The sequence below is a fragment of the Quercus robur genome, chromosome 8, assembly GCF_932294415.1.
Source record: "Quercus robur chromosome 8, dhQueRobu3.1, whole genome shotgun sequence".
Lineage (NCBI taxonomy): Eukaryota > Viridiplantae > Streptophyta > Magnoliopsida > Fagales > Fagaceae > Quercus > Quercus robur.
The window spans coordinates 32,680,771-32,692,929 of NC_065541.1; the positions used below are offsets into that span (position 1 = coordinate 32,680,771).

The 12,159-nt window shown below is 33.5% G+C and overlaps 1 protein-coding gene across 3 annotated transcripts; it reads left to right on the forward strand.

The window, feature by feature from the left end:
* Positions 1 to 2,808: 2,808 nt before the first annotated feature.
* On the forward strand, positions 2,809 to 11,383 carry LOC126695230 (fimbrin-5-like). 3 transcript variants are annotated; one of them, XM_050391903.1, is made up of 15 exons: positions 2,811 to 3,058; positions 3,489 to 3,620; positions 3,754 to 3,924; positions 4,160 to 4,398; positions 4,494 to 4,665; positions 4,784 to 4,822; positions 4,985 to 5,053; positions 5,198 to 5,314; positions 5,764 to 5,975; positions 7,626 to 7,781; positions 7,858 to 8,057; positions 9,390 to 9,556; positions 9,645 to 9,741; positions 9,890 to 9,981; positions 10,801 to 11,383. In XM_050391903.1, the coding sequence occupies exons 2-15, from the start codon at positions 3,534 to 3,536 to the stop codon at positions 11,071 to 11,073; spliced, it is 2,091 nt and encodes a 696-aa protein (XP_050247860.1). In that variant the 5' UTR covers positions 2,811 to 3,058; positions 3,489 to 3,533; the 3' UTR covers positions 11,074 to 11,383. The 3 variants fall into 3 exon arrangements, with proteins under 3 accessions (XP_050247861.1, XP_050247860.1, XP_050247859.1); XM_050391902.1 differs by having other exon boundaries at positions 3,494 to 3,620; XM_050391904.1 differs by lacking the exon at positions 10,801 to 11,383 and having other exon boundaries at positions 2,809 to 3,058; positions 3,494 to 3,620; positions 9,390 to 9,564; positions 9,890 to 9,959.
* Positions 11,384 to 12,159: the final 776 nt, after the last annotated feature.

The window sequence follows — 12,159 nt, forward strand, 5'->3', positions numbered from 1 at the left end:
CAAGTAATACTACTTACTAGAAGTTTTCCAAAAACACCAAATAATAATAATAATAATAATAATAATAATAATAAATACTAGAAGAATAACTATTTGGATTTTATTACTTACTTTAAATTGAAATGTTATAAAATAGAAGTGCTATTTTAACAACATTTTCACAACAAATCATATGTGGTAAGTTGTTATTGGTTCTAATTTGAATCCACAACTTAAATTCCCTACCTATTACAACCAATAATAACCTATCACATAAGATTTGTTGTGAAAGTATTGTAAAAATGTTGCGGACATAACATTTCTCATGTTATAAAACTATATGAGATCAATAAACCGAAATGGGTCAAAATGGTATGTCGAAATAGATTGATACTGAAATATTCAGTTTCATTGGACAAACCGAATTGGGGTCCGAAACGATATTCATAACTTTGATAAATTCCATGGGCTTGTAATATTATAGTAATAAGTTTAAGAACTTAAAGTATTGTTCATCATTGACTTTAAGTGAAATACTTATGATATAGTATTTTGCCAAGTATTGATAACCTTAGGCTTTTTACTAAATTGTGCCAAGTAGCTAGTTTGAGTTTTTAATAGTACCAATGTAAATTGGGTTTTTGATATTGCCAATGAGAATTGAGCTTTTGATATATTGCCAATGTGAATTGGGCTTTTGATAATTAATTTGCCATGGGCTTGAACTATAGGCTTTGATTATGAGATTTGAATTCCATTGATAAAATTGTCATGGGTTTAAACCATAAGCTTTGACAATGAATTTGAATTTCATTAATAAAATTGCTTTGTCATGGACTTAAATCATGGGCTTTTGAAATATTACTAAGCATAAGTAGTCTTAGACTTTAAAAAGAATGAGTAGTGTGCATTGGGCTCGTAGGGCAGGTTTTGAATTTAGCTAAACAATGATAATGGAATTAGATAAGATATGAGTTTTTGGGTTTTTTGTGATAGTTTATATTGTGGCCTAATTTAGATAATGAGATAAGAAATATTTGTGAGTCAATGGGATGAGAAATATTCATGGAAATGCTAAATAATTTATGGGTGATATTTTGGTATTTTTTGGTGAATAAATAAATGTGATTAAATAGGATTGGGGCCAGTGGCGGCTCTACATGCAAGCCAGGGTGGTTATAAGACCACCTTGACTTGCAAAAAAATGTATGTGTATATATATATATTTGCCAAAAAAAATCATATGCTAAACTAACTTATTGTGACTACCTTGATAAAAAATTTGAAACTTATGTATTACAAAAATTTGGGTTCAACAAAAATAAGAGTAGTGCTAGTACATTCACATTATTTTCACAACAAATCTAATGTGGTAAGCTGTTAATGATTCTAATTTGAGCCAAATACTAATAATATTTTTTTATCCACTAATAACAACTTTTTGCATAAGATTTATTGTAAATGTAGCATTACTCCAAAATTAATTTTGCCCCCAAACATAACTAATCCTTTTTTTTAAAGCTTAAATAACAACAATAAATATTACCCAAATAACAACAAACATAAATCAAACAAAAACAATACAAGACCAAACAACAAGAAGTAAAAAATTATTCAACAAAACCTATTATAAAAAAAAAATAAAATAAAGATAAAATTTGTAGCTTGTTCAACCTATTCAATAAAAATAATTTCTAATTTCATTTTTACTTAAAAAATGGTACCAAGAAAAATAATGTGGTAATTTAAATTTTTTAGTGACCACCCTAAATAAAATTTTTTGAACCGCTACAAATTGGGGTACATGGCATGAGTGAAAAAAATTGTACCTCAACAAGTAGTTTTTTGTTTTCTTCACTGTAAAAATACTTTTTATTCCAAGGCACTAACTAGGTGATTTTAAAATTTTTAAAGTTTATTTAATAGGATAAAAAAGAGAACCTAAATCAAATTTTATAAATCAAACACATATTTTTGCCATTTTCTTATGACTAGTTTAAAAAATTGCCTGCGATCCCATGGAGGATTTCTCCACAATAAACATTTTGAAAACTCAAGCCATGGTCCGTAGTCCATACTTCATGCTTCATACACAAATTAAGACAAAAAATAATGAAAATTTGAAAAGACAAAAGAAAAAGTTGATTTTGCATTAATTAAAATTTTTTGATTAATTTGGCCCCCACTTAGAAAAAGTTTCTTTCTTCGCCCGTCCTTTTCTATCAAACTCGTGGAGGATTCACACCGTCACACCGTCACACCGCGTTGAAATATGAAAACTTACCTTAAGCAATAAGTAATAGGAACAAAGATAATGTATTTATTCTCAAACAAGAATATTTTTTTTTCTACAGAAAAAAAAAAAGAAAAAAGTAAAAGAAAAAAACCAATAGAGGATTCAGCCTTCATAGTTCTCATGTGAATGAAACAAACACACTCCAACAAAGATACCTGAATGAAGGGTCGGGGAGTTTAATATAGACAAGGCAATGTATTCAATTATGCAAACAGACAAAAGAAAGGTTTATTTATTTATTTTGAGAAACAAGAAAGGTTTATTTGCCTTCTCAAAAAAGAAAAAAGAAAGGTTTATTTGGTAGTAAACTAAAGACACAAACTTTGGAAAAATTATATGGCCCTCACACTTAGCAATTTGTAAAATAAACGGTAGATAAATGATATGGTCTATTATAAATACATTTTTTTTATATAAGATAAAATTTTTAATTTAAATTAATCTAAGTATATCAATATATAGTTCTTTCTTAGAGACTTGAAGCTGATTCTTCTCCCACATTTTATATGCACTTATACTTATGGCGTAATTGTCGACGCATGAGTACAATATTATTTCTTCAAACTTTGGCCCCCCCTCTCTCTCTGTTTGCTTCTCCTGGGTCCTCGCCGGTCCTATAGGACACACGCTTCTCTCTCATACCACATAACCCCCTGTTCCATTCCTTTCATATGTATCAAAACCAAAAACAAAAAGAAAAACTCATAGTCTCTCTCTCTGGATAAAAGAATGAGAAAATCAGAAAGATTTCATTTTTAGGACTACTTTCTCAGACTCTATAAGGTACTTCCTCATTTCTCCCTCTAAATGCGCATTTTGCTTCGTGGGTTCTTATCATATTTATTCAATTTTGATTCTTTTTCTTTGTGTCTATTGGTTTAGAGGTTCAAAACTTCATTTTGCTACATGGGTATTGATTAATTTCTTACTTTGGTTTAATTTTGATTCATTTTCATTGAAATGATTGCTTCTCTTATGCCCCTTGTTGGATTTCATTATTGGATCAGTCTAAAACCGCTTAATTATATATTCATGCACGTTAAGTTAGACTTAGATGTATACTATGGTTTCTTAATTGGGTTTTTATTTTCTTTTTACATGTATGGATCTGAGTTTGTGTTTTGTTGTTCTTGGATTATTGAATTTTATGCCACCTTTTTGTGCTTCTGATATGGTATATATGTATTATGTGACTATGTAAATCTTGTTGAAGTTTAGCGTTCTTGGTGTTGGGGAATTTGCGCAAACAAAGGTCAAAATGTCTAGTTTTGTGGGTGTTCTTGTTTCTGATTCATGGCTTCAGAGCCAATTCACCCAAGTCGAGCTTCGCACCCTGAAATCCAAAGTAAGCATTTATTTGTTCTCCAAATATGTGCAATTTGGATGATATTGAATTATATACATTTGTTTTGTTTTGTAATAGTTTATGATTAATTGTCAATTTTGGGGTGATATTAACTGGGTTGCATTTGTTTTAGTATGTTTCTGTAAGGACTCAATCTGGCCGTGTCACGGTGGGAGATTTACCAAGCATTTTTGTGAAGTTGAAGGCTTTCACTGAAATGTTTAAAGAGGATGAGATTAAGGCTATGTTGGAGCAGTCTTATAAGGATATGGATGAAGAAATTGATTTTGAATCCTTCCTTCGGGTGAGTTTTTGAAGTACAAGGTTTTCATGCTTTTTGCTCATTTATTCACACACTTATAATGGCATTGATCATTGGAGAATGAATTATGCTCTATTTTTTATTAGTTTTCATGCATCTCTCTCTCTCTCTCTCTCTCTCTCTCTCACACACCCACCCACACACACACACACACACACACACAGTTCATATGAAATGGATTGAACTGAGCAAGTTGTGGAAATTTATTAATTGGCAGGCACATATAAATTTGCAATCCCGAGCAACAGCAAAATCACCCGGTTCAAAGAATTCCTCTTCATTTCTCAAGGCCACCACAACAACTGTCCACCACTCCATTAATGAATCTGAGAAGGCTTCCTATGTTGCCCACATTAACAGTTACTTGGCAGAAGATCCATTTTTGAAGAAGTATCTTCCTCTTAATCCATCTACAAATGCTTTATTTGATCTTGCAAAGGATGGAGTTCTTCTCTGGTAGATGCACTGGATCCACTTAGTTATTTTTTAAGATTTTTTTATGCTTGTTGATGGTGCTTGTGTTTGTTGACGCTTTTAATTGCTTCATGTAGTAAGCTTATTAATGTAGCTGTTCCTGGGACCATAGATGAGCGAGCTATCAACACTAAGAAGGCCCTTAATCCATGGGAGAGGAATGAAAATCATACCCTCTGCCTCAATTCTGCAAAGGCTATTGGCTGCACAGTGGTTAATATTGGCACACAGGACTTGATTGAAGGAAGAGTAAGTTCAGCTACTACCAGCTACCAATTGGAATTTTCTTGTCTTATTTTTCTTTGTGTTTTAAATTTTCTCAAGTTTTTTATTTTCTGTTTTTGTCCCCTTTATGTTGGTTTTGTAGCCACATCTGTTACTTGGCTTGATTTCTCAAATAATCAAGGTATGCAACTTGAACTTGTTCCTTTATGCATTGCATATAATCTCTTAGGACTTAGACATCATGATAAAGGTGGTGATCTAATTTCAACCTAAGAGACTTGAGTTAGGTTATCAGTGTTTACACCATTGATTCTGTTGTGTTTTCATATGATGGCAACTTTAGATTCAACTACTAGCTGATCTCAATCTGAAGAAAACTCCTCAACTTGTGGAATTGGTGGATGACAGCAAGGTCATTTTTTTCTTTTTGTTCTTCGTTATCTATGTTTGAAAATATGCAAGGATAATACTTTTTGCACTTTGCTATATATGCTAGAACCTAGAAACAGTGGTTACATATTTATTATGCTAATGTAATCCTATAAAAAATCAGCAGGATGTGGAGGAGCTTCTGGGCTTACCACCTGAAAAGGTTTTACTTAAATGGATGAATTTCCATCTGAAGAAAGCTGGTTATGAAAAACAAGTTACAAACTTCTCTTCTGATGTGAAGGTAAGTGAATACTCACTTGTTGATGACTGAACACTTTATGCTTGTATCTAATAGCAGAGAATTTATTTTTAAGTTGGCATGGCTTAGGGATAAGAATAATTATTCTGGGTTTGACTATCTCATGTATATAGAGTTTCCAGCTGAGATTTTACAGGTTCTGGACAATGGTGAATAAATTGTGAAAATATGGTTATATCATACTGACTCACAAAAGAAAATAAGATTTGTCATCGCATTCCTAATGTCCTGTCATTGTTTTAGGAAATAGTAAGATGTTAGCTTTAAGGAAAAGATTTGTGTTTGTAATCATGCATCATATATTTGAGCCACCACATGGCTAGAATTAGACTCATACTTAATGATTATAGAAAATAGTAGAGTGAGACATTTATATCTCATGTTTTGGATGTGCTGTGTACGATGTTGTCTTAACCTTAGTTCATTTGTAGGATGGAGAGGCATATGCATTCCTTCTCAATACTCTTGCACCTGAACACTCAGGTCCCACTGCTTTGGATACAAAAGATCCTACAGAAAGAGCAAACATGGTTCTTGCGCATGCAGAGAAATTGGATTGCAAAAGATACCTCACTCCTAAGGACATCGTTGAGGGTTCACCAAATCTTAATCTTGCATTTGTTGCACAAATATTCCAGCATAGGTGAGGAATGACATCTTAAGTTTATTCCTTTTTAGGTTTGCACAAATAAGCTTGTCATCTCCCCCTCCCTCTCTCCCCACCTCTCCTCTTTCGTAATCTGAAACCATGACTTCTTTTTTTGGGTTATTTTTTGGTTATTGAACTTTTGACCCCTTATGAACTGATTCTAAGTTTCTCCCCCTTATTCTGTCTTCTGATTTATATGATATGATCAATGCATTATTTTAACCTGCTAGTTATTGTAGTAGACTGTCTCTTTTCTACATTTTGGTTATTGATTTTTATCTTATGCTTTTCTATAAAGATTTGTTGCAGGTTCAAAATGTGTCCTAGTTTTGCATAAGTTGTGGGAGACACACGAGGTTTCTAAGATCCCTTATGTGCCCTTTGGAAATATGATGCCATTATTTATTGTTTAAATATGTTCATTCTAAGTCAATCTTATGACCTTTCAGAATAAATATGATGATGCTGATATTAAAAACAACAATAACAAATTACTAGGAATTTATTAATTTTGTTATTAGGCTTAGTTGGTTTTTATGTAGTGCTTCTGTTAGATTTGGTCTAGAAATATGCACCTAGTTTTGTGCATGCATATTTGCTATTTACAACAATCAGCCATGTAGGCTTGGACCAAAAGATGAAGAGAAGAGACAAACTGATGTGAAGTCTCTCTCTATTGTAGAAGAATTAGCATGGTAGCTGTTCTTGTAACGACCCAAGGAAAAGCGCTAGCCACATTTGCGCTATACCTCAAAAGGACTAATCACAATTGGGGCTCCTTGCAATTGTTAATAAAGCCCAGTTCAACCCAGTAAATACCCGATGTGGGACTCATCACACACCCACACACATCACACAATCAATCAAATTGGGGTATCACAATCTCTCCCACTTAAATCCCTAACGTCCTTGTTAGGGCCCACTTTGTGGGGTAGTGTCTCTGAACCCACATGGGCCTACTGGGCCGGTTCTGATACCATATGTAACGACCCAAGGAAAAGCGCTAGCCATATCTGTGCTATACCTCAAAAGGATTAGTCACAATTGGGACTCCTTGCAATTGTTAATAAAGTCCAGTTCAACCCAGTAGATACCCGATGTGGGACTCATCACACACCCACACACATCACACAATCAATCAAATTGGGGTATCACAGTTCTGAATTTTACAAGTTTGTGCATCATAGTAAATTTAACCTATACAGCCACTTCATCCCCTTCATTCACTGGTGCTTGTATTTTTAATCCCTTAAATGGCACAGTAATTTTATTGAGAGACCTGTTGATCTTTTGAAATCTTTGATAGTTGGGAGTCTTGGGACTTTGTTTGAGTGGTCCTGTATTTGGGGTTTACACAATGTATTTCCATTTTTTATTTTCTACACTCTGTAAATTGTTCTCTTTGATTTGTTTGTAATTGTTTCGAGTACAATCTATTCACCATCGTGAACATGATTTTTTTTTTTTTTTTTCCTCAATGAAGTTTTTATTACCTATAAAAAAAGGGTTCCTTTTTGTGCAGCACAATTGTCTTCATGGTAATTTCTGATGGTACAACAATATAAAATTGTAATTATTTTTTGTGCATGTCCTAGCTCTGCGGTTGTTTTAATTTATGTTGATGGCATATAATTTTCTCTGCAGGAATGGCTTGACAGTTGACACCAAAAAGATGTCCTTTGCTGAGATGATGACAGATGATGCACAAACTTCTCGTGAGGAGAGATGCTTCCGATTGTGGATTAACAGTCTTGGAATTGCTACATATGTTAATAATGTTTTCGAGGATATCAGAAATGGGTAAGGTTTTTGTTTTCCCCCAGTAGTGTCAAGCCCATATGAATCTTGATGGAAGATGAATTCATTTTGCTCGCAGATGGGTTCTTTTAGAAGTTCTTGACAAAGTTTCACCAGAATCAGTTAACTGGAAGCAGGCATCAAAGCCTCCTATAAAGATGCCATTTAGAAAAGTTGAGAATTGCAACCAAGTTGTAAAGATTGGGAAGCAATTAAACTTCTCCCTTGTGAATGTAGCTGGAAATGATATCGTGCAAGGAAATAAAAAGCTCATACTAGGCAAGTTTCAAAACTACTTAACTTCTGTTATCTTGCTTATTACTACTGCTCCATTCAATCTATCCATATGATTCATGCCTATGCTTGATGGAGTCATGGAAGATTAATATGCTATTACTTTGCAAATTCGCCTATTCAAGAATTATTTTATTGAGTCCTTGTGTGAAGTCCAATTGAAGTGAAAGATGTGCCCTTATATGGTCTAAGTATGAGTCTTTTAGGGTTAAAACAGTTTTTAATTTGGGTTTTTATTTTATTAGTTATGGTCAGTTTTATATTGAGGGGCAAATCTGTAATCTCTGCAATTCCTGCGAATTAAGGGTATTTTGGTAATTTAGTTGAGTCTAGAATCTTCTAGGGTTTTAAGTATCTTAGGTTTATTTACTTTCGGTCCAAGTTAATATTTATTAGGTTTTATTAGTAGTCCTAATACAAGTAAGAGTCTTTATATATGTTGTGCTCAATGTATTCAAAGAGAATAGAATGAGTTGATTAATAAAATGAGTGTTTTGAGCAATAGGCATGTTGACCTTTGTTGTTTCTCTCTCCTTCTCTCTTCTCTTTATTTTCTCTTCTTTCTTTCTAAGGTTACTGTTCACGGGAATTGAGCAATATAACCTCTGTATTTTGCCAATGAGCTTAATTTCAAATGGAACCTCCTTCCTTTGAAAGAGCAGGGGGCGGGTCCGGTCATGAATTCAAGATCCTCCAAATGCATGTGTAGACTTCCCAATTAAAAAGAGAAATAAATAAAGTCTGTTTTTTCCCATTAAGTTATTCTTGTGGCCAACTTAAGAAAATCTTTAGACAGGTCCTTTTGTTTACATATTCTTTAATATGAACAAAGGGTCAACGTGTAATATATGGACATATAACACAATTGTGTGTAATCCTTCACTAATTATATTTCTTAGTTGCCAGGCTTATAGGTATGAAAATCTTTTCCTAATTTAGATTAAATGAACCCAAATCTTTGAAATGGAACACTTGTACATATTGATCAGGCAGTTCAAAGGTTGGAAAAATATAGTAAATTTTGCCTGTGTGATAGTTGCCTTTATTATAGAAGAACATTAAGATGCATAAATTGGGCCAGAGAAGAGGCCATATATCAAGGCTATTAGGTGCGAACACCACAGGATCAGGCCTTTTGTTTGATTGGGTTCATTGGTAATTGGGAACTCTCTAACTGTCTAACCTTTCAATTAATCTTTACAGTACTTTGGTTCTTTTCCACTTTCAATTGCACTTTCTACTCAAGAAAGTTTAATTGGTAGAGCATGCTATACTGTTAGAAACCACTTAACACCTTGCCTCCTGTCCCACCTGCAGCATTTTTATGGCAACTCATGAGGTTCACCATGCTCCAACTCTTAAAAAACTTGAGATCACACTCTCAAGGTAAAAAGGGTAAAGAGATAACAGACACTGATATTCTAAACTGGGCAAACAACAAAGTGAAGAAGGCAGGTAGAACCTCCCAAATGGAAAGCTTCAGGGTAATCAAGTAATCAATGACCTTGTTTTACAATCTGATTCTAACCTATGATTGATGATATTTGTGTCTAAATTAACTTGCCTTTTTAGGATAAAAACCTTTCAAATGGAATTTTCTTCCTGGAGCTTCTTAGTGCTGTAGAGCCAAGGGTGGTTAATTGGAGCGTTGTTACAAAGGGAGAAACAGGTATGTCAGTTTTCTTATCGTTCAAGTGCACAACACAATGTGGAATTTGCCAAGCTTGCACCTTTTTGGCTTACTACATAAAACAAGAAGAATAGATATGCATGAAACAATGGGAAAGTTTCTCACTTAACTGTTTCTAACATTGCAGAGGAAGATAAGAAGTTGAATGCAACATATATAATCAGTGTTGCACGAAAGCTGGGTTGCTCCATTTTCTTGTTACCTGAGGAAATAATAGAGGTAAGATTCTTCTAATAATGTTGGATGTGTATATTTCTCCTCACATTTTGCTATCTTTCCTCTCAAAAAAAAAAAAAAAAAAAAAAACCTTCTCACATTTAACACCATGATGTAATGAAACATTTGGAGATTCTATTTCAGTAGTCCATTTTGTGGAGATTATGATTCTGAGCCGCCTGTATACTCATTCAACTTATAGAGAGATAGAGAGCATATTCAAATTGTATTATTTTGTAGTCTTTCTTTTAGTAGTGGATTTTACACTGAAGTGCTAATCAACCTAGTTGCTCTGCACCTCTTTAGATCTTTCAGTCCAAAATTTTGTGCGCATTTGGGAGAGTTTGTTTTTACTGGCATATTGGGCTTACAAAATAATCTGGCAAAGCAAAGCTTTAAAAAGTTGTACATTAGCTATAAAAAGTTAAATAAGCTGGAAATAGGCTCTGGGAAACGAACCTGCAGCCATTGCACAATGTTACGTTTCTTAATTGATGGTTTGTATGAAGGTCTCTGGTATACTCCCTGTATACAGTGTTTTTCCCTTTTCAATAAAGTACGTTTTTTATAAAATAAAATAAAATAAATCAATGGTTTGTATGAAGTTTTGTAATTACCCCTTTTGAATGAAGGGTGAAGAAGTCCACGAGCAGATGTTATTGAGTTGACTCACATATTAGGAAAAAAAAATGATTAAGCTGACTTCTTTCTGGCTAACAAGTGAACTGGATTCAGCTATGCTGCAACTGCAATTGACATTTACAAATGTATAAAATACATGACTCTTAACTAATTTTTTATTCATATTTTCCATAACAACAGGTAAACCAGAAGATGATCCTTATTTTGACAGCAAGCATCATGTACTGGAGCTTGCAGCAACCAGCTGAGGAGTCAGAGTCATGCCCTGCTGAAGACAGTAACATTCCTGATGCATCCCCTGCATCTTCAGTGGATGGTGAAAGCGAAACACCTTTGGATGGTGAGGTCTGTAATTTGGCCATAAACTATGCTGCTTCAGATACTGCCCCTTCAGATACTGCCCCAGAGGTCGAAAATGAGGAATCCCCTGATAAGGTTGAAGAAAAGGACTAGGACAGTCCTGATAGAGAATGAACAATGTTTTTCCCTTTCTTTTCTTTGTTCATTACTTTTACTTTTACAAGAGAGTAGGAAAGAGTAAAATTTGGCTGCAGTTAGGATGTGATACAGCTCCTTATTTAAAGAGAGCATATGCTTCTAGACCACAGGGGGAAAAAAATTAAAAGGGTCCTGTAAATTTTCTTTAAACTTATAACTAAAGGTTTCTTTTGTTAGGCATATTCTTTTTATTGAAATTACATTAATACTGGGGAATAATGTAAGTGGGTCATAATCATAATGCATTATTTGTTCATTCTTCTTAGTATTGGCTGTGTTATCGCATTTTTCAATTTAATGCTCGTGTTTGATACTAGCTTGGAATACCAAAGGATGTGAATTGTTTTAGATTCAAGACTCCCAGGTGCATTGACACTGGCATTACACACAATTGCTGTCAACAGAACAAACATGTGCTCATGATTGCGTTTATCTAAGTATTTAGTCATGCCAATTGCTTCCATGCTCTGGGAGGTACTTTGGAATTTTTCACTATGCAGTTTTGATTACTATCCATTATATTACAAGAATTGCAGGAGTATTGAGAATTTATAATCATACGGGTAAAGTGCCATGAACACCTAATTGAAGTAACTTATTAGGAGAGTTGAAGCGAGGGAAAATAATTCTCTATTTGAAATTGATTCATTTCATAGTTTACATTAAATATTGCAAATATATAGTGCATAGGCTATCAAACACTAAAGGGGCAACTCATGTCACTAGCCCATACTACACATTAAATATATATATATATATATATTATATTTTCAGGACACCTAAATGTCCTTAGTTTTCTTTTATTTCTTACTTTCACGATATTTAGATAATTATGCATGTTCTAGGTGATTCTTTCTAATTTGTCTTCTTTCTTTTCAATCTTTTTATATATAGTGGTAATTCTTTTGTAAGAAAGCCAAGGAATGCAATAATAAATCTTCTTCCATATATTCTCCCTCAGATATTCTGTGTTTTTCTTTAGTATCAGAGCCTCAACCTACTTATATAATAAAAATCTACTACTTTTTAAAATTTTGTAAA

Coding starts and splice junctions, on each gene's coding strand:
- LOC126695230 (XM_050391903.1), top strand. CDS start 3,534: ATGTCTAGTTTTGTGGGTGTTCTTGTTTCTGATTCATGGCTTCAGAGC. Junction 9,557..9,644: donor CCCAAATGGAAAGCTTCAGG/GTAATCAAGTAA, acceptor TTGCCTTTTTAG/GATAAAAACCTTTCAAATGG. Junction 9,982..10,800: donor TACCTGAGGAAATAATAGAG/GTAAGATTCTTC, acceptor CCATAACAACAG/GTAAACCAGAAGATGATCCT.